General features: G+C 51.9%; 1 protein-coding gene across 7 annotated transcripts in view; it reads right to left on the bottom strand.

Annotated features, from left to right (window-relative positions):
* Nucleotides 1-22,527, bottom strand: part of CABIN1 (calcineurin binding protein 1) — a 153,303-nt gene that overhangs the window by 72,307 nt on the left and 58,469 nt on the right. For all 7 annotated transcript variants that reach the window (XM_047827547.1, XM_047827551.1, XM_047827548.1 and 4 more), the window contains 4 exons: nucleotides 21,173-21,434; nucleotides 14,614-14,874; nucleotides 10,865-11,016; nucleotides 8,978-9,156 (listed from right to left, as the gene is read on the bottom strand). In XM_047827547.1, coding sequence (XP_047683503.1) covers nucleotides 8,978-9,156; nucleotides 10,865-11,016; nucleotides 14,614-14,874; nucleotides 21,173-21,434 — 854 coding nt within the window. The remainder of the gene's footprint in view (nucleotides 1-8,977; nucleotides 9,157-10,864; nucleotides 11,017-14,613; nucleotides 14,875-21,172; nucleotides 21,435-22,527) is intronic.

Here is a 22,527-nt window from a genome sequence, read left to right as displayed (position 1 = left end):
AGCGTGCTTGGGATTCTCGCTCCTTCTGCCCCTCCCCCACTCCCCACTCTCTCTCCCAAAATAAGTAAATAAACATTAAAAAATAAATAAAATAGGGGCGCCTGGGTGGCTCAGCTGGTTGAGCGTCTGACTTTGGCTCAGGGCATGATCTCACAAGTTCGGACCTCGCGTCGGGCTCTGTGCTGACAGCTCAGAGCCTGGAGCCTGCTTTGGATTCTCTCTCTCTCTCTCTCTCTTTCTGCCCTCCCCCACTCACTCTCTGTCTCTCAAAAATAAATAAACATTAAAAAAACTTAAAAATAAATAAATAAATAAAACATGGGGTGCCTGGGTGGCTCAGTCAGTTGAGCATCTCACTTTGGCTCAGGTCATGATCTCACAGTTTGTGGGTTCGAGCCCCGCGTCAGGCTCTGTGCTGACAGCTTGCTCAGTCTGCAGCCTGCTTCGGATTGTGTCTCCCTTCTTCTTCTCTGCCCCTCCCCCACTGATGCTCTGTTTCTCAAAAATAAATGTTAAAAAGAAATTATTTTTAAATAAAAAAATGAAAAGAAAAACAAAATAACATCCACAGCAACAACAGCCACAGCCAAGGAGCAGGACACATGTAAGCACAGGCACTGTGACCAGGCCTCCCGCCCCAAGCCTCTCAGATATACACACAAGAACCCAGAACAGCCTGTCCTCTGAAAGGATGGAGAGAAAAAACCAATATCAGCCCTGGGGGGTGGGGGGGGGGGGGGGGCGGCGGCACCGTGGCGATTCTGGACAAGCCCTTACCCCAGGGGTGATCATGAATGAGCACCTAAGGAGCCCTGAGGAAGGCTGATGGTCAGGGGGTAGTGAAATAAGTCTAGAAACCGCCATGAGCCACCACAGTTCTGCAGTGCCTCCCTGCAGCTCAGAGCTGGAGAGGCAGGGGCTCTGCACACTGAGGTGCCCTGGCTGGAGCTGTGACCCCCCTACTCACCAGGCCTGTGAAGCAAGGGCATGGGTAATGTTCCTGCCCAACCCTGAGAGAGATGCAAGTCTAGGAAACAGAGGATGGGCACATCACTGTAAACGAGAGTCCAGGGCCAAGTTTCTCTCTAATCCTTTCAAAGAGGGTAGGCACAAAGCTATTTAAAATCATCCTGAGGGGCACCTGGGTGGCTCAGTTGGTTAAGCGTCCGACTTCGGCTCAGGTCATGATCTCACGGTCCGTGAGTTCGAGCCCCACGTCGGGCTCTGTGCTGACAGCTCAGAGCCTGGAGCCTGCTTCGGATTCTGTGTCTCCCTCTCTCTCTGACCCTCCCCCATTCATGCTCTGTCTCTCTCTGTCTCAAAAATAAACAAACATTAAACAAAAATAAAAATTAAAAAAAAATTAAAAAAAATAAAATAAAATCATCCTGAGTTTGAATACTAGGAAGCAACCGAGAACTTTGCACCAAGAAGCAAGTCAGATTAAAAGAAAACTAAATTCATTTCTTTTACACCAACAGGGTGAAAGAAAACAATGAAAATCTCTTAAAGAATGACTCTATCTCCTGGGCAGACAATGCTTCTGGGCAAAGCCCAGTCCACCTAAGCACATCCTGACTGCCTCCTGGCCAGCCAAATTCAGCACAGGCTCAAGCACCGCTGTGCACAGCCCAGAGACTAGCAGTGTGCCCTGATAAAGGGACGTGGGGAGCCCGTATGTGTGGAAGAGGTGGGGCAGTTCTGGCTTGGAGAGCACTCGGCTTCCATTGGCAGTGAACAGAGCTTCCTTCCAGGCCTGGCCATAGTCCCACCTTCTCCACGAAGCTGTCTATGGATAGCACATTCCTTATCTGGGACACTGTGGGCCAAGGGTCCAAATGAGCTGACGTACGGCTTTGTGTAACCGTGCACTGATGGCCAGGGGTGCTTCCTCCACATCCTAGAGGCCCACGTATAGGCTGGGCACTGTAGGACACCCCCAGGGTGCTGGCCTGTCCTGATGCTCAGACAACCAGGTGGGTCTGCCGGTGCTCTGCAGGCAAAGGCTGCCAAGCCTGAAGGCAACGACAGCCCTCCCTTCTCTCACCTGCCTGCTGGAGCAGAGCCAGAGGGAGAGGGCAGGGCCAGGCAGAACTAGCTGGCTCCCTGCTTTGGCCACCTCCTGTAAGTTCTGCAGACTGGCCTGGGCTGGGGGTTTTCCTGGGCTCCTGGTCCTGAGGCGGGACAGGAGACAGAAGGGAAGCTCTTCTGCACAAGAGACCCAGACTCAGGTGAAGAGCCAGACTTCCCACAGGGCTGGGCAGGATGGCCTTCCAGGGAAGCATGTACCTAAATGGGACTCCAGGGACTGCCCACAGGCCAGGTTCCTGATTTCCTTCAGGAGCTGCCTAGACATCAATAGGAAAGAAGACGCAATAGTGGACAGGCTCTACAGGCTACCTCTGCTCTGCTTCAGAATGTTCTTTTGAAAGTCTGCCCACACAAAACCTGCTCACACTAATTAATATTTGTGGCAAAATTATAAATATTTCACTCTCCTACTGTTAATCACTGGAATGTTTCACATCTATGCCTCTGGGCCACCCCAGCCCCTCCCCCCGAGTCTTTAGAGGGATGTTCATCTGCCAGCCACTGCTGATGACACCCTCCACTTCTGAGGTGTGACCTGCAGAGCCAACTGCAAAGGAACGACAGCTGCGGATGCAGAAGGAAAGGGACCTGGCTTGGTGACAGAAAGGCTGTCCGTTCCAAGGAGTGTGAGAGCAGACTGTATTGCAAGAATTTGGAGTTTTTTGTTCAGGTTTGACTCAGTTCAAATCCCTTGAACATTCGTAGGATTTCCAGGCCAACCCAAAAGAGCTCTTTGCTTACAAGACACAAGCTTCCTGGCACATTTTCTCTACCTGCTCCAGCAGTTAGAACTAGAAATAGCTCACAACCACTTATTCCACCAGTTCAGTTCAATGAAAGTTTGAGGGGAAAGATGTGGTTGTATCATCAAAATCTGCAGCAACTCTGACTAGCGAACCCTGAAAAGATCACAAATGTTCTGCCAACTAGAAACAACAGGTTTCTAAGAACAGTAAACTTTGGGGGAATCAATATTTTGAGCAATCTCTCAGCTGGACAAACCCTGCCCCAGTGGGTCCCTGATGACCACCAGGAAAGAACACATCCACCGGAAGCCAGGCTAGCTGTAAGGGAGGGACACCCTCTGGCAGGCCAAGGAGCCTGGACAGACGCCCAAGAGAAGAGACACCAGAAACACGAGGGCCCTTGAAAAGGAGGCAGACATACTGAGGCAACAGGCAGGCACAAGAGTATCACCATGGCCGTGCTCAGACAGCGGCGTCACCACTCTGGGCCTCTGAGGCTCATGCTCAGAGCTGGGAGAAGACTTGTCTTCATGTGCAGCTCTCACTGTGTAACCCTCACCATTCATCACTCTGTCACAAAGAGCCCCTGTGCCCCTATCTCGGACCCAGCTGGTTTCCCAAGCTCTCTCCCTGTAAGGTCTCTCTTCTGTCCACCCCAGTGACCTCAGTCCAAACGCTGTAGGGCCCTCCAACCTCCATGTCTTTGCTCCCAATGTCCCTCACCTGAAACGGCCCTGCAGGCCTCTCTGGAGGACTACCTTCTCCAGGAAGTCCTCCCAACCCACCAGGCCCCACAGTTAGCTCATGGCACCTTCTCATGGCACCAACTGCTGCCCCAAGACACCACCTAGGGACACACAGATCCAACCAGGCAGCGGGAATCAGGGTGCCCGTGTTGGCTTTCCTCGTGGGCCTTCTTCCTGCCCAGCACATAGCAGGCACTCAACATATACCATGACCAGCTACAGCCTGGAGAGGTTTCTTAAAAGTTAAGAATGGAGAGGAGAACAAAGGTGACTGGCTCTGCCCTCTGACAGCCTCCCTCCCTGCCCCAACATCAGCCCCCACCTTGCAGGGCACACGCAGGACAACCTAAGTGCCACTAGGAGCCTCTCCCACATTGAAAACATCTGTTCACAGCATATAGCTTGCCTACCGTGAGCTGACCTCTCCTTGACCCTGGGAAGGGAGGCTGGTGAGGACTGATGCCACATGCAGCCCCCTGCCCCAAGCCTGGACACCGTGGACTGCACACACAGGGCCCACCTCAGAGCATCTTGGCTACTGTACACAATGTACACTTTTACACATTTGTCCTTCTAAAGATAACTTGGTATCTTAGAGTCTGTTGCCTTTGTTACTTTTTTAAAGCCAAAAAGAACAAAACAATGGAAATACAGGACTGAGCCACCTGCCAGGCCAACGGGCAGTGGGAGGAGGCCACTGCTGCATCTGGCCAGAACTGAGAACATGGGCTGTGGGCAGAAGCCAAGCACATCAAACACACACTATCCAAATCACAGGACCAGCGATGTGGAGGAGCTCCTGGTCACAGGGGAAGCAGGGAGCCGGACTGAGGACTAAGCATGCGGTCTGCGCTGTCCCTTGAAGCGAGCCGTGACAGTGCAAGCAGAAAGACAAAGCCTGGAGAACAGAGTGTGGTCAGGGTTAGGGGCAGCACGGGCAATATTGGTGGAGGCAGTGTGGGTGAGCAGGCGAGGATGAGCACAGATGGCACACGACACAAACAGTGACAGTATGGTGGGTGAGGACGGATGGTCACATGGGAACTTGCACAGGGCACCCTGGGCTCCCACGTGGCCCATACCCTACAACCTGGGGCTCAGGGCAGGCTCTGTTCGTGCTGTAAGTGGGGCCAGATGGGCATCCCGCAACCATGAACACCAGCCTCCACAGCTCCTGCTCTTCTGACCCCCAGCTTGTGCTCTTTCCACCCTTCGTAGTAAACACTGACACACCCCTTGGGCCTTGGCTAAGCTTTGCCTCCTCAGGAAGGCCTCCTATCCACCAAAGCCAGGCCAGGTCTCTTTGGGGTGGTTTCAGTTGCACCCTGACACTCAGTTGATTCACAGCTTCACACTTGCCTTCCCCAGAACCTGCAACAGGCACCAGAATTGTCCCATGCACCCAGCACAATGCTAATGGGCACTAGATAGGCATGGCCATGGGCTGGCTGAAGAACCCCACAGAAGGCTCAGCCTCAGACTGACCACAGGGCAAGACCTCTGCTCTCTGAGGCCCTTTCTGGCTCCGAGATCCTTGGCTCCGAGATTCTCAGGTAACATGGAGCAGGGCAGGCAGAGAGCAAGGGTCTTGGCAGTCCAAGAGAGCCACTATGTACACATCCCAAAGGCTGGCTGAGCTGGGCCAAGTTATGGACCAAGGTGTCCTGTAACAGCCCTGCTCCATAGGCCCTGCTACTGACAAACTTCCAACAAACAAAGCAGGGAAATGCCACACAGATCCAGTCTCCATCAGGTCAGCAAGCACAGGACCTTCCCAGTGTTAGCCTCCTCTGGCCTGGGGTGGAAGGAACCTTAGACCCCCCCCCCCCCAATTCTCCCTCAGCTTCACCCCAGCTACCAGGCAGCCCTAGAAGAGTGTCCAATTGCCCTCAGCTTGGCTTCCTCCCAGGGAAACAGGACCAATCGCCAAGCAAGGCAGCTATAAGGGCGGGACCACAGGCACCTCTCCCAGGGCCCAGCCCAGAGCAAGCACACACTGATATGACACGGGGCACAGTTACTCACACACGTGTTCACACACTCCATGCTGGGGAAGGGTATAAAATTTGTTCAGAAATCTCATTATGCTACGTTTGAACATGAGTAAACAGCAATCATTGTGAGCCCCTTGAGGGTCACAATGTACTCCCTACAACTCCTTTACCTTGTCAGGAAGCATCAACACTAAGGATTTCAGCACTGAGACAAATCCCAAAATGGACGGGAGAAATAAGGCAGGCTGGGAAGAGTGGTCAGGCAGGGCTGCTTCATTCTCTCTCTCTCTCAGCTTGGCCAGAGGGCCCCTCTTCAGGTCAGCTATGGGCACACTCTCAGCCACCCCAAGAAGGGCTAGCTTTCATATCTGACAATGATGGAGTCTCAGAGCAACTCAAGGGCCAATCCCAGAGTACCTTTTAGCCAGAGCTGTGGATAGGCTGCTGGAAGCTTCTAACCCTAGTGCAGGATGGCACAAGGGTGCAGATGGGACCAGTCAAGAGAGCAAAGAAGGTTTCTTCTAAGAAGCCATTATCAAATGTTGAGTTACCTACATAAAATCTGGAGCTATTTTTCTAAATCTCTTCTAAAAATTTACAGCAAATAAGAATTGACTCTAGCTGATTTTTGATTTTGAAGCTCAGGTATACAAAAGTAGAAGGGCAGCTCAAAGGTAGGGTATCCTAACCATACCTTAGGGAAGTCCTGATGCCTGGCTCCCTGTCTAGCTGATAACAAGTTAGCCTCTGACAGGCTCCAGGATACAGGATACTTGGGCCCAGAAACCCAAAGGCCCAGCCCTGCTCAGAGGCTGCTGCTTCCAAGGACACTGCCTGTCCCTCTTCCAAAGCCACACAACTGGCCTGAGAGAGACAGGGTGCAAACTGAGGATGACAGGTCCCAGACGCGGGCTCCTCCTGCTACGCAGTGCTACATGGCCCTTGTGCCAGCTCTGATGACCTGGGGATGCCTGCGTCTAGGATGTGGTTACACTGTGCAAGCACCTTCCTTTAATACTCATGAGAAAAACGTTACTCCTGTTCACCAGGTGAAGAAACCGGCTCAGAGTCAAGTCCCTTACCCGAGGTGGCCACGCAAGGTAGTGGGGCTGGGACTGAAATGCAGATCTCCCTGACTCCAACTTCCCTGTCTTACCTCGAGCGGGTCCCTGAACTGCTTCTCTTCGTGTGCACCAGGGCTAGAAGCACCCATCAGCCTTCCTGTAGAAGGGCTCAGTTATGGCCTGGAGTGAGCACTAATGCCCTGTCCTCCCACAACAGCAGAGCCATGGCTGGTCTCAGGCTGAAGAGTTGTGTGGAAAGTGTGGGGCCACACATTCTCCTCCCAGGGCTAGTAGGCCAGCCTGGCTGGGTCACAGGAGGCAGCAGAGGTGGGCAGTGCAGGCCTTGAGGCCACCAGCCTGACACCAGCAATCTGCTGCTTCTGCCAGAGCCAGGGCCTTTCCCTACGAGCTAGTGTAACAGCTGAATGGGCCACTTTAACATTCTAAGATAGGGTCCAAATATTTTCCTGTTGCAGACACTGCTTTCTTTCTGAGGTGAGGAGGGCAAGAGTTCTGAAAGCACCATGCAGCCGGGCCCGTGCAGAGCACAGCATGGCCAGTGCAAGGCTTCCTAGCACATTGGGCTGGGACTGGGCAAAGGTGGGCCATGGTTCCACATTGTTGACAGAAATCGCTTTTAAAAAAGTATTTTTTTTTTCAATGATTAAAAAAATGCACAACCACTGAAACTATATTTGAGCCTATCTGAGTGGCTCCCTCTGCAAACTCCCAGAGCAAATAACCATTATGTTGGCATTCAAGCCATGTCACCCCAGTGCCCGTCCCCAGCACTCTGCTTCCCTGCAGCTCCATGTGCACATGTGCGCACCAACACGGGACAGCTGGGCAGCGGTGCCAGGCAGCATCATGGTCCCTTTCTGCCTCCTTTCCTCTTTGCTTCTGGGGTGTGCCCACACCAGGGGAGCTACCTGCAGCTCTGTGCACTCATAGGGCCAAGCACAGTTCCTGCTAGCCAAGCTCAGCTCGAACCTGCAATACTGGGAGAGGTGCCGGCCACAGGCCTGTGGACAGCAATGAGAGGCGTTCCTCTCTCACAAAAGCTGGCATGATGCTAAATCTTCACAGGAGTACCTGGCAGAAACTAATTTGCAGAGCAAGGATTGATATCCAGTGTGTTTTCTCAATATTTTCAAGAGTAAAAGGTTGGGAACAGGGTAGTTTTCCTGTTGAACCCGAGTTAAGTAAGACGGGGAGGGACCTGGCTTCAGGACATGTGCAGGACTGAATCCGCCCTCTGGGGCACAGGGAGGTGATGGAGCCACGCAGCAGCAGGCATTCAGATGCGCTCAGATCAGCAACCTCTCTCTCCACACCCTCCCCGTACCTTTCTCACAGGCCAAGCAGAATCCAGGAGGGGGCACTGCCAGTCTCCTCTCCTCTCCTATCTCCAAATCCTGGCCCAGAGGGGGCGGTGGGGCGCTGCCCATCTTCCTTCAGCACTTCTCTAAACCTGCTCTCACGCTCTTCTCACCCACAACATCTTACACTCCAGGAACCCATGCGATGGGCAAGGGGTGTCCCATGCCCGGGGGAAGGTAGGGCAAGGCCCGCTTCCCCACAGCCTGATGCGATCAGCGGCGTGTGAGTGAGGGCCTGCTTGTCTGTTGGCATTGTCATTGCTTCCCCAGGGCTCCACCTTAACGCCCTCTCAATCCACCAATTTGGTTCATTCCAGCAAATACTTTATCACAGCTTATCACTGTAAAGGTGAGGAGAACATGAAAAAATCAAGCTACGAGGTCAGCATGCGAGCCTCCTAATGTTAGTAAGAAATGTGGTTCAAGGGTCGCCACCTGCCATATCCCGTGTGGGATGGCCTCGTACGCGGTCCCAGAGGACTCCACCACCCCGTCTGCACTCCCAGGGGTGACAGACTCAGCACCAGTCACAGTCCTCCCACGGCTATCAGAGGATGTGCTGTAATAAGGCAGGCACAATGCCAGCGCCACTGGACTGATTGCACGGAGGCCACTCCAAGCAGCCTGCAGACCCCAACAGCTAGTCCACGGTCTTTCCTGCCACATCCCCATTCCTGAGGTGGGAAGATGCAGGCTCATAGCTGTGAGATACCTTAGCCTTCCCTGCCCCTTCCCAGCCCCAAGGTGGGCCAGCTGGCAGGTGGCGACCCTGAGCATGTTTTGGAAGCACAGAATCACCGTGAGGCCATGAGGTTAATGAACAGCCGCAACATTGCCCGTGTCACCCCAGACCCAGCACCCCCCCTCACCAAAACAAAGCGAATCATCACCCGAAGCACCCTCCCCCTTGATTGGCGTGCCGCCCTGGGCTGGCAGTAGGGAGAACAGGGACTGTACCGTCCGGCGTCGCCTGCTGGTGGGGTTTTTTACATTTGACGTAATCGTGGTCAATCGGAGTAGCTGTGTAAGGTGGGGATGTCAGACCTGGGCCAGAGGAGGAGGGGAGGGAGGCTCCGGGGCCCGGCAGTGTCCCAGCTGAAGAGTGGGAGTCCTCATCCACCAGGCAGGCCTTCTCTCTGTGGGAAGATGGTTGGGGTACAGGTCAGAATCTCCACATCCCACTGGAATGGGACATGTGCTGGTCTGAGACAATCCTTCCTGACTGCTGAACCCCACACCATCTTCACGGGCCTCCTCTGCCCTTCCTAGGGCCCACTGCTCCCACACACCTCAGGTGACCTGCTCCTCTGGCTGGTGTCTCTTCAGCTGCTGAAGAAACTGCCCCCATGGCATCCCCTTGTCTCCAGCCCCGAAAGGCCACCGCCCAGCCATCTCAGGCCCCAGGGAGACTACAGGGGAGCTGACAAGCCCTTCCTCGGAAGCACCCACCCCACACCCTTCCACACCAAGTCAGCACCCTTCCATGTGATGCCTGAGGCTTGGTAGATTTAATTCTCGGTAAGATGCAGACAGAGAAAACATCTGGATTTACTGCAAGCTCTCATGTGTACGAGGATATCTACTGTTGAACAAAAAAGTCAGAAACACCTGAAATGTTCCATCGAAATAGCTATAGAAAACATGATACACCCATGCTATGGAATAACATGTAGCAGAGACTATGGGTAGCCACTAGAAAGAACGGAGTGAATGGGGTACCATCTCTATGGTTTTGGTCCCAGTCCCTTTCTCAGGGGAATGTAAACTCGAGAATAACACCTTCAGTAGTTTGTTTTTATAAAATAAAAGAAACCCTACAATTGTACATGTAAATGTAAGTGTACATAAATGCACAGCTAATTGTTTGAGAAAATACATGAATAATGGTTAATTCTGGGGAGGAAAGGGGATTTGTCAAATTTTAGCCTATATGTTCATATATTGCCAAAATTTTCCATAACTAGAATATATCCATGTATTATTTGTATAATTAAAAAATTTTTTTAAAAGAGTTATGATCAATAAAAGAGAACATCATTGTACCTTGGGGGCCCTTTGCGACTAAAAAATGCACATCTATAATTTCTAGGGCACACTGTATCCACCTGGGTGACCTGTCACATGCATGCCCATCTCTCCTATAAGACAATAGGCCTCAAGGTCAGAGCCTGGGCACAGGTCTCTCTGGCACTTGGCTGAGCCCTGCACAGTGCCCAGCCAGGTAGGGAGGGGCACAGAGATGAGGCAAGCTGAGCTGAAGCTCCAAGATGTGGACACCAGGGTAAAAGAAGTCTGGGCCACAATCAAGGGAAGGCCCAAGGGCCCTCTCCACCCAGTGAGGGGACCATACCAGGGCCCTAGCATCCTCATGCTCTCTGGAACTACAGGAAGAGTCCATGCCTCTGATGCCCTTTCCTGTTTCTTGGGAGAACAGGCAGCAGACAGGTCCTCACAAGGCCCCCACTCTTGGTATAGGCCCTGGAAAAGGACCCAGGAGTAAGAGTCTGCAACATGAAAACTGCTTTCCTACAGTGTTCTGCATAGGACAGAGCTGTGCCCCAGTGGCGATGGGGAGGAGCTGGCTTCTCCTTAGGGCCTGCCCCTGAGGATGGGGTGGCCCCGGGCATGGCCCCAGCGTGAGGTGACATGGGATTGCACACTCAGCCTCTCCTTCTCAGATTCAACAGAAATACCTTAGTCCAGCAACCAGGAGTCTCCAGATGAGTTCCAGAGACTCAGTGAGCTCCGGTTTACTCAGCAGTAACCCCCCGAATGCCACCTTGCTGTAAATGAGCCATCAGGGTACACATGGGATAAGCTGCTAGGTGAAGAGGTGCTACTCACTTCTCTGAAGCTTTGGGTGTGTTCTTCTCCTCGCCCCTGGCAAAGGGTCCTTCTGCAGCCTCCTTCATGAAGTTGACCAGGACCTCTGCACTGACCCCAGAGTCGGGCTTCCCCAGGAGCTTCAAGATGGAAGCGTGGAGCCGGAAGTACACCTAGGAGAATCATACTTGGGTGTGAGCAGCCTTCCTAGTTGCTTAGGTCCGTTCCACAGGCCAATCAGCCACACTGGAAAAGGGCCACTGACCAAGGAGACAGGCCACCACACACTGCCTTTTTTTCATTTGCTTTTAAACCAGCCAACCCATAACTCATTCAAAGCAAGCTCTGACAGTTAAAATGGACACAAACTCTCAGTATTCTAGCTTAAATATTTAGCCAGTGATGCAGGCAAGTGGTGGTAAGATAATGAGAATAACAACCCTCACCTCTGCTCATTGGGCATCTCCTCCCACCACAGCCCCTGCCACCCACTGTGTGCCCCTCTCCTGGCGCCCATACAAAGTGAGCCTCCACACCCGTCTCCCACCACACTCCGGACTCCTGAGTGAGAACAGTTGATTTCTGAGGCGCAGAACAGTTGATTTCTGTCTGTGTGCCTGCACCTGGGCAAGCTGGGTGCTGTAGGCCTAGAGAAGCTTGCCCAGGAGGTACAGGGTGAGGGGAAGAAGGCACGCCGCATCATTCAGGGCCCTGTGCTTTTCTTCACTTCCTTAAGTTCTCACCACAACCCTCCACTTACAAATGTCTGAGGTAAGATGCCCAAATCCCCACAACCAGGAAAGGCCAGGGCCATGTTAAACTCTGGTCCGCCCTGCCCTCTACTGCTCCCAAGTAAATGCCACATCAGACACAGACACCTCTACAGGTCACTTGGCCTGACTATCGCATCCACCTGTGGGTGCAGTGTGAGCTCCCGCCTGTGGCACAGACTCCCACAGGTGGCACAAGGAGTGTTACGAAGGCTGGGAAACCCTGTGGCTGTAGGCCCTGATTAACCAGCCTCTCTCACGGAGAGGTGGTTCTCAAGAGAGGCTGCCAAGGACCATGCAGGTAAGATTGCCAGGGGGTATGGCCCAGGCAGCATTCTCAAGAGGGCATCCTGGACAGAGGGGCCCACACCCAGAACCCCTCCACCGCTAGCCCGCCTGTGGCCCCAAGTAATTAACCCGAGCAACTCCATTTTTAGGCACAGAAAACCTCTGGGCACACACACATGCCCAGGTGGCCCTGCCGGAAGAGCACAAAGTATTCAATTGGCAAAGTTTAACCAAGTGGCAGGTTCAGTATTTTGAATCCGGGTTCAACAGCAGAGGTGAGTTTTCACCAGGGCAGGGTTAAAGTCTTAAGAGAAATGTCACTTTTAAAGTAAGATATCCACAGGTTGCAGCTGAATGCCTGTTCTCCTGAGATCCGGCATGGTGTTCTGGGCCTCAGTTCCTTACCTGTTAAGTCCCTGGACCCCATGGGCACACCATCCTGCCTGCTCATTGGTTCTATCAGGCAGCAGCAGAAGCCAAAAGTCAAAGAAACACCGTGGAAGAAAAACACAGTTGTCGTTTTCCTGAGGGCTGGGCTACCTCCCGCACATGGGTTGGGTGCTGCACGAGGGCCCTGGGTGCAGGGGATCTGGCCCCAACCACCCTTCTCTTCTGCTGCTGAATAACTTAGGGCAAGTCACACTAGTCTTCTAGGTCTCAGCCTTCTCTGCCCGAGTGGAAAGCATGAAAGAGCTGTAGTGGGAAGGACGTGGGGCCTGGGGCTGGGAATGACGGCAACCAGGAAGCTGCTGATGACGTGATCAGTACGAAAGTGAACTACACTTTATCATGAACCCTATGAAGATGGTCCCAGCAGGCATCATTTTTCAAAGGCAAATTTTTAAAAATGAGACTTTTCTGCTTGTTCACACAAGCAAATATTGGAAAGAGAATACTAACATGGTTGAGAGAAAACAGACATGCTAATTGATCAGTATAACCTTTCAGGGCCACAGGACACTGTGGATGCAACACTAAATGACCCTTGAAAATCCCCCGTAAGTGCTCCCTGATATGCATGCAAGAGCAGGCCCTGCCTGTACCCTGTTGAGGAAGAAGTGGAAGAGAAGTGCACCCTGCATTGGGCTCCACACTGACAGTGCGGGGCCTGCTTGGGATTCTCTCTCTCCCCCTCTCTCGCTCTGCCCTTCCCCTATGCACTCTCACTCTCCTGCTCTCTCTCTCTCTCTCAAAATAAATAAATAAACTTAAAAAAAAATGCCAGTTGCAAAATGGTATGAAAATGTTACTACGTATCTATATGTCAATAGGGGAAAAATCTAGAAAGATAAATACATGCCCAGACTGTTAATAGGGATTATTGGGTTAAGAGGATAGGATCACTGGGGACTTTAGTTTTTTATTTTAAACACTCCTGAATGTTTGACAGGCACCTGGGTGGCTCGGTTGGTTGAGTGTCCAACTTCGGCTAAGGTCATAATCTCATGATCATGGTTCATGAGCTTGAGCCCTATGTTGGGCTTTGTGTTGATGGCGTGGAACCTGCTTTGGATTTTCTGTCTCTCTCTCTCTCTCTCTGCCCCTCCCCAGCTCTCTCGCTCTCTCTCTCTAAAAAAATAAATATTAAAAAAAATTTTTTTTTAATTTAAACACTTCCAAACATTTGATTCTTATATATATTTTAACCATGAATGTGTGTTAATTTTATAATCAGAAAAAAAGTATATAAAGGCAGACAAGGCATAATAAACAAGCAGATTCTACCCCAAACTCCAAGAGGCTTGCTGGGCACATGGGACTGGCAGGCACTGGGCACGCAGCCTCAGAAAGGGCAAAGCTAAAGTGCTCTGGAAGCAGCAAGTCCTGGGCCAGGCCAAGTATATCTGGATCCTCACCCGTGTGCTTAGTTTCCTCCCTACAAAATGTGCTGGCTGCAGCCTCCCAGCCTGCCTCACAGGACTGCCCTGAGCATCGGGGAGAGTGTGGAGTTGTGTGTTCCAGATATCGTAAAAGCAAATCTGAGCTGTAAACAACTGCTCTTCTCTTGAGGAGCAGCGCAAGACCCAAGTCTGGGGTCAAGAAAACAGGCTACTCCCTTGGCCCTGTCCTGCCAAGCTGGGTGCTCTGGGCATACCCTATGGCCTCGCCAGGGACAAGGGCACCTAGCCTTCTCCTGCCACCCTGCAGTGTGGATGCCCTGGGCACTGGGAGATGCTGTGCTGCACTGATGTCATCACTGAGTCAGGTTCTTGGAACCTACATGTGCTAAGGAAGAAAGATGATTTTCTTCTGGGAGATACAAATAAGACACTCCTCTCCCAGAAAGGATAGTAAGCACTCCTTAAAAGAGAGAGGAGGGGCGCCTGGGTGGCGCAATCGGTTAAGCGTCCGACTTCAGCCAGGTCACGATCTCGCGGTCCGTGAGTTCGAGCCCCGCGTCGGGCTCTGGGCTGATGGCTCAGAGCCTGGAGCCTGTTTCCGATTCTGTGTCTCCCTCTCTCTCTGACCCTCCCCCGTTCATGCTCTGTCTCTCTCTGTCCCCCAAAAAATAAATAAATGTTGAAAAAAAAAATTTAAAAAAAAAGAGAGGAAAGGCCGCTTTAATTTAATTGCACACAAAGCTGCTGAACACAGAGAAGTTTCCAGCGGGTTGCATGGGAGTCACGGGGACCTCATGCCCCATCCCCAGGGAGACAGAGAGACTGGCCCACCCCTACCCTGCTTCCCTGCCCTCGGCCAGCACAGTGTCACCTCCAGGGCCTCCATGGCCAACTCAGGTGGGTTGTGGTAGTGGATCTTCTTGGGGTAGCGGGCAGCCTCTTCGTGCAAGTAGTGGCCAGCCTGTCTGTAGTGCAGCAGGTAAACAGCAGGAGGCTGCTGCTGCTTCTCGGCGACCTTGCCCAGCATGTAGTGGATGAGCCACTCTTCCTCATCACCGTCGCCCTCACAGCGGGCCGCCGACGTGAAACAGTGCCTGGCTGTCTCCAGCATGCTGTCGCGCCGGCCCTCCATCTGGAATGAGACCACGAGACGAGGCTGGGCTTAGCCCACGGTCTGAACCTGCACAAGATCATGCCTTATCCCATAGGGAAGCCCTGCTGCCTTCCTTGCGAAATTTATCATCCTGTCAACGACCCTGAGACACAGAAGTGTTATCACCATTTCATAGCTGAGGACAGTGTGGAGAGGCCTAGGGACGCCCCCTGCCCCCCACACCAAAGTACACATCAAGTAAGGCATAGAGCTGGACTGAAACCAGGTCACCTCATGTCAACTCCAGTGTCCTTTCTTTTATTTCCCCCCAGCCCACCCTGAAGGACACAGTTTAGGAGATTATGAAGTACCTACTGACCCCCTTCTCAAGGTCCCAACTACAACCCTCACTGTGGTTGCAGTGAGGGCCTGTGCCTGGGAAGGGGAGACAGCATCAGGCTGGGGCTGCCAGGAAAGCCAGGCCAACAGCGGCCGAGAACACCGAGAGCCAGTGCCAATGTTCTGAGATGAGCCCCCTCACCTACACGCGGTGAGCACTTTTCTCACCTGCTCACTAGGGTGGGCAAGCAGAGCTAGACACGATGTACACCCCCAACACCTAGCAACACAGCACTGAAGAGGATGTGCACCCCTGGGGTACCATGGGACTTCCCACCCTGTCCTCTGCACCCTTCCGGAAGGACCTTACAACCAAGACCCACTGCCTTGGAGCTGTGCCTCCAGCCACCCTCTCACACACCAAAAGGTGGAAACAGCTAGGACAGAAGATCAACCTCTAAGATGGTTTCCAATTTTTTCTAGTCCCTGTATTAGGGCTATGGGCCAGCACCTAGGTGTCACTGACGTGAGATGTCAGCCATCAAGTATGTGCATCCCTTCATCCCAGAACTCCTGGGCTAGGAGCTGGAAGAAACCCTGACTGTGTGGGGCCACAGGGGCAGCTGCTCCCAGCACCGCAGCTCTCTGGGCCCTCATCTCCATGGCTCTCGCTCAGAGGCAGGGAGGCTGCGACCTCTTCTAGTCTCATCTCGGGGACCAGAGGAAGGGAGAGGCTGCAGGCACCAGGCTCTGCCTGCAGCCTGTGAGAGCAGTACCCATGTCCCACTGCAGCAATAGCCCTGGGGCCAATACAAAGCAGCCTGGTGCTACCCCAGTGCTCTGCAAAACACTTCCTGGGAAAGAAAATTACCACCTAGGGATGCCTGGGTGCCTCAGCTGGTTAAGTGTTCAACTCTTGGTTTTGGCTCAGGTCACGATCTCACAGTTCATGAGTTTGAGCCCCATATAAGGCTTTGTGTTGACAGCGTGGAGCCTGCTTGGGACTCTTTTCTCCTCCTCTCTCTCTCTCTCTGCCCTTCCCCAGCTTGCTCTGTCTCTCTCAAAATAAATAAATAAGCTTAAAAAAAAAAAAAAAAAGAAAAAAAAGAAAATTACCACCTAAGAATCATGAGACCATCAACGGGGGGGCACCTGGGTGGCTCAGTCAGTTGAGCATCTGACTCTTGACTTCGGCTCAGGCCATGATCCCAGGTCATGAGATCAAGCCCCGCATAGGGCTCCACACTGAGCATGGAGTCTGCTTAAGATTCTCTCTCTCTCTCTCTCTCTCTCTCTCTCTCTCTCTCTCTCTCTCCCCCTCCCTCCCTCCCTCCCTCTGCCCCTCTCCCATGCTAGCACCCTTTCTCTCTAAAAATAAATAAATAAAATGAAAAAGAAAAGAGACCATCAATGAGTGAGATATGATAGAAAGAACCACAGTGTAGGACCAGAACACAGCACAAGCCAAGCGGCTCCATCATAGCCCTCCAAAATTAGATTCTGTAGCAGATCTAAGTATAAGGCAAACACTTCAGTGGAGTCTTGTTATGACTGCTCTGTAACTACGTGGCCTTAACCAAGTCACTAGCCTTCTGCCCACCCAGCTCTGCCACTGAAGGTCATACAGCCACCTACTGAGACAGGAAGGGCAACTGTGAAGAGCCCCATCTAAACTGACACCTAGCACCACATAGATCCCCACCAAGAGGCCAACACCCTCCCTGCCCCACATAAAGCACATGCTACCAGAGTTCCTGTCTTTTGTAGCTGTGCCAGTCAGAACACTTCAGACAGAACAGGAGGGATGGCCACTGAGGATCCAGCATGTTCCAGAGCTTTGCCAGACACCCTCACACCTCCTCTCCATCCAAGAGCGAGACGTGCACCCTCTGCTGTGGCACCTCATTCACCCCATGGCCAGGGTCCCTGGCCCAGGGCCAGCCCATAAGAGGGACTAAGGAGATATCAGTTCATACAATACTGCCATACACGAAGAATGGTCAGCCCAATTACAACCAAAACCACAGCAGAAACATCAAGTTCCTCCCTCAGGACACACAGAAGGTTCTGGTTCCAAAGCCACTGCCCTTGCCTGAGAATGGACAATAAGGGAAAGCATTGGTTTTCCTAAAACAGACACCTTTGGCAAGTTTGCAGGCAGAAGCTGAAGAACACAGCAGCTGATATAGCTATTAACACGTGCCTTACGGCTCATCTGATCAGACACAAGAAACACAAACACAGCTCTAGCAACCAAGGAAGGGGCTGTGTCCCCATGACATACTTCATAGTAGGAAACTGCCTTGCCAGCGATGGAAAAAAAACAGGAGGCATAGGGCAGCGCTGCGAGGCAGTGTTCACGCTGGACAACAATGCAAAACCTCCTTCCTTCCCTGTCTGCTGAGACACCTGCATGCCTAGTGGATTTCCATCTCTCCTGCCACCACCTTACATTCTGGGAAGATGGCCTGGCAGCCCAGTTTCAGGCCCTGCGATACCTGGGCCAATGGCTTCGACTGGATCCGAATGGAGTTCAACCACAGAGGCTGTGAGCTATGCAGGAGAAAGAACAAGCAAAGGGAAGAGGTGTGCAGGGAGTCAACCTGTGTCTCCTGTCTGTCGCCCACTCTCTGCCCTTCCTGCCCCTTCCTAGGGGAGCCACAAGTTCCCTCCTCTAGGGGAGTTCTACAAATGAAACCCTCAAGTGCCAATGGCAGAAAAGGAATTCTGACTTCTCCTCATATTTACTTCCTGGAAAACCTCTATTCTGCTAAATCCCACTGGGCATCACTGATGGAGGATTAGAGACAGAATCCCAAGGTCCGTGCTCCACCCACCCCAGTGAGTCCCAGTAGAGGATAATAGTCGGTGCTCCTTGTACTGCCAGGATCCATTTCCCAGCCTGCTCAGCCCTGCGGCCACTGCAGTAATAACAGAAGGGAGGGAGGGGCCCTTGTGCAGGGAAGTCACCAAGAAATAGGGCTGCATGGCATGGGAAGAGCTCAACATGGTGCTGAGTGAAAAGGAAGCTCGATGCCATACACAGCATGACAGCATTTAGGCTAGAGGAAAGAACAGATAAATCATGGCATTCTTTCTAGGAGTACATGTATACATAAATAACCGTATCTTTTTTTTTTTTTTTTTAAGTCTGGAAAGATAAACTGTAGGTTGCTCTGAAGCAGGAGTGAAATGAGGGGGTGGGACAAAAAGGTTTTAGCTTTGTCTTTACTGTTGCCAATTGTTTTAAAGAAGGTGTTTCTTCGTATAATTGAAGAGGGATTTCCATAAGTGTTAAACAAGGGTCATGCTGCTCTTCTCTCCCCCGTTTTCTTCCAGGGTTTGGCCCAGTCACAGAACCCGACACCTGTCTCTGGTCAGCTGGTTAGCAGGGTCCCTCATGGCCACGCTGCCCTTCCCTCCACCTGTGTCCTCTGCCACTGGTGCCAGGCCTATCCCCTGGATGCTGCATGTAAACCACCCAGGGACCCTGTTAAAGTGCAGCTTTTGACTATGAGTCCCTGATGCAGCCTTTTAACAGCTCCCCACCCCCTCCAATCCCCCCGAAAGAGGTTCTGATGCCCAGTCAGGTGTGGAAGCTACTGTCCTTGCTGACCTACTTGAGCAGAGAAAGAGAGGGAAAAACCTTAGGGCCAAGGTGCCCAGAGTCTGGAACCCTGAGACAACTGTCCTGGGCTCAGGGGGCAGTGACACCCAGAGCTCATGGGAAGAAGGTGAGGTCACTGGCATTCCTAAACAGTAGCCCCAGATGGTGCTTCCAGCTTACCCTCGTCAAGTGTGGGTGCTGTGCAGAGACTGGGAAATGTATGGAAACAGAAGGGTAGCCTTTTTAAGGCTTTCCCAAAGTGTATCGCACAGCACACCGATGTCCAGCAGGACTTTGTGTGAGAAATCCGAGGCCCCCATGGCTGTCGACACAGGGTGACAACAGTCATCACAGCAGGGGAACATTCAGATGAGCCTGTGCTCTTATAGCACATCCACCCAGCATTTTCACTAAGGTCCATCCCTGCCAGCTCACTTCATTAGTTTTGTAGTCTGTCTCTTGCTGATTTTCACATCAAGTCTGATGGTATAATGCACACCTATTGCAAAGTTAAACTGCAAATTTTGCAAAAGAGGTGGGACTTTGCAAAAGATGCGGGATTTCATGAAGCTGATGAAAGTAATGTGGGCAAAGCCTTTGCACATGAGCACCAGGCACAATTAACATGGATGACAACTGCCCAAAGGGAGGACTGCTGGTCAAGGAAGAGACCGCAACACACACTTCTAAGGCACAAAGATGTCAGAGAATCCTGGGAGAGGGAAATAGCTCTCAAGTATTTCTGCAAAAGTAGCTGTCGAAATTTAGGCTGCCAAGGTGAAGGAGCGTCACAGCGTGCTATCATAAACTATTAGAAAATTAAGCTCCCCTCAAACCAACCAAACTCAATCATTCTTGGTTCATTTGAAGAATTAATACATCCTTGTGATCACCAAAGCCCTAGTAACATAAGACTTAGGAGTTATTTTCATTATTATTTAATTACTAAGATAAAGTCCCAATCACACCTTTACCAGGGTAACTGAGCCCCACCGTAAGTGGATTCACATTGTGACCCTTTGCTAGTGCTGACAGCAGCCCCTCCCCTTCTTCTCTGTGCTGTTGGGTAGGGATGTCACCCACATACAAAAGGGGTGACATTTATGTCATTATTACATTCTCATTTATGCTTTTTAAGTTTACTTATTTATTTTGAGAGAGAGAGGGAGAGAGAGAATAACCAGGGGAGGGACAGAGAGAGAGGGGGACAGAGGATCCGAAGCAGGCTCTGAGCTGACAGCAGACAGCCCAATGCAGGGCTTGAACTCACAAACTATGAGATCATGACCTGAGCTGAAGTCGGATGCTCAACCAATTGAGCCACCCAGGCACCCTTCATTTATGCTTTTCCATACCAATTGAATTTTTAACACCAAGGACACCTCACTTTCATATAAAATCAGTAAAAGCAACAAAGAGCTGTTACCTCTTTGCAGTACAAGGCTAGGACTTCCCCTACTTAGCACAATGCTAGGAGGCCAGGGTCACCGTGAGGCCAAGCATTCTGGGAGCCTGCCGCTGAAGAGTGGCAGGTGTCGGAATGGGGGGCTGGGTATGACAACAGAGGTCCACTCTCGAGGACACAGAGGCTATCAGAGGACAGCAGTGGCACAGCTGTAGCTGAAAGCCTCAGTTGAAAACCTTCTCTCACTGGGTTCCCTCAACAACCCAATGGCAGCAGGAAGAAGGTCATCATCTCATTTGGGTTTTGACCACATTTGATCACTAGAAGAAACAGGCCCCTTCCGCACTCTGCTCTCCTAGGAAACCCTTCTGGATTGTCATCTTACTGCCACACCAGCCTCAAAAATGTCACGTGGCTCCTTCATTTCCAACTCAAGGAGCCAAGGCCCACAGGCCAGACACCCAGCAACCTGCACTAGGGGAGTCCCCTACCAAGATGGACTTCAAAATTCCCAAGAAGTTCCTTTGAAGGGAACAAGGAAGGGGCGCGTTGGTAGCTCAGTCAGTTAAGGTCTGACTTGAACTCAGCTCAGGTCTTGATCTCAGGGCCCCACACGGGGCTCCACACTGGGCATGAAGCCTACTTAAAGAATAAATAAAATGAAGTAAAATAAAACATGAAGGGAACCGGAAATAGCTACTTCTGGTGGCCAACACCCCTTCCCTGCCTCTCAACTGCTGGAAAACTGATGGCTGACCAGCCAGATCATAAGAACCTGGCCTTGAATTCACCAATGCCAGACTGGGTGTCTAAAGACCAGGGACTAAGCTGTCACTGACCACAGTATGGCTTCAGTTTCACGAGAAGGATCATCCATGAGCTCCCAGCATGGTTGTGAGGACAAGTGCAAAAAACAGATAGGACAGAACTTGGCCACCTGAAGGCACTTGGGTGGGATGGCAGCCCTTCTGCAGAGCCCTCCTCACCTGCTGTACGAGCTCAGGGGGCAGCTCAGCTCTCCACTGCTTCAGCTGGCGCGAGGCAAAGGAGTGCAAGGCATAGGACATGGTGCCATACTCGATCCACAGGGACAGGTTGGAGCTGTCGATCTCCAGGGCCCGCCGGAAACAGTTCAGGACAGGTGTGGCGTGCTTCCAGATGGGACCATCACTCTTCAGCTCATTGGAGTTCAGTTTGTCCTGAATGCGACTGGCCCGGGCCAGGGCCATGCCTGCCCAGGAATCAAACCTGCAGTCATGACAAAAGCACCAGTAAACACACAGCTTCCCTTACAGCACTGCAGACATGGTAGCCTGGGCAAGGCACCCAGGCCCCAGGGGAGTGGTCCCAGGCCATGACCCAGAGCCCAGCTCCACCACTCATGGACTTCATGTTTCTAAGCTATGAAATATGGCTAAGAAAACCCATATCAAGAAAGCTGAGCTGCTGGGACACCACAAGACATGTATTTTAGGTCATTCAGCATCCCGCAGGTACTCAGTAAGTGCTCTAAGAGAATCCCCATGGACTCGAGCCCAAATTATGCTAACATGGTGAGCTCTTGGACTCTGCTCCCCTTTGCTTCCCTGCTTCGAGGGGTTACCCAAAGAATGTCTCTGATGGAAAGGAAAAGGGGTGCTTTACAAGGCATGGCCCATCCAAGGTGACAGGGAGGCTCTCATCCAGCTGCCATCTCACCTAACCCCGCACTGGTAGCACCTGCCATCAACACACTCACTGACCAAAAGCACGGGGCAGCCAAGACCCTGAAAACACTGCCATGTAGTTGCTACATTGTTCTTCCTCTGGGACCTTGACCACATCCTGCCCTGTCCACCTCAGTTCCCAGAAGCAATATGGAGAGCAAGGGGACCACAGGATGGCTGAGAGCCTACAGTTCTGAGATCACCTGAAAGAAAGTGGTGGGGAAAATGTAAAAGGCTGTGATGATGACGAAGGCCAAGACAACTTCTGGGCACTTGGGAGAGTGGAATTTCCTGAGTGCCAGTAGAGACAACAGAATAGACAGCAATCACATAACAGATGCTACCTTCCACATGCTGACAATTCTTGACCTACAGCTGTACTAACTTTAAAACTGGCCAACTAGCTTTCTGGACTATTTTTGACAGTCCTCCAGGTGTGGTAAGGGCAGAGCAGACTTGTGAAGCTCATACGTGCTTCTGCCGTACTCCAGGCACCCAAAGATGAAAAAGTATGAGCAAAGGAGCAGTAAAGAGGCCTGAAGGCTTAAGTGATGATGGGGGATAGCAAAAATGAAGGCTTCAGCCCCTGTGTGGAGGCCCTGAGTGTACCCTTTCCTCCTCAGGGCCTGGGATCC

Source organism: Prionailurus viverrinus, chromosome D3, assembly GCF_022837055.1.
Source record: "Prionailurus viverrinus isolate Anna chromosome D3, UM_Priviv_1.0, whole genome shotgun sequence".
NCBI classification, from domain to species: domain Eukaryota; kingdom Metazoa; phylum Chordata; class Mammalia; order Carnivora; family Felidae; genus Prionailurus; species Prionailurus viverrinus.
Note: the sequence above shows the minus strand (reverse complement) of the source record. Positions and strands in the feature narration are given on the sequence as shown.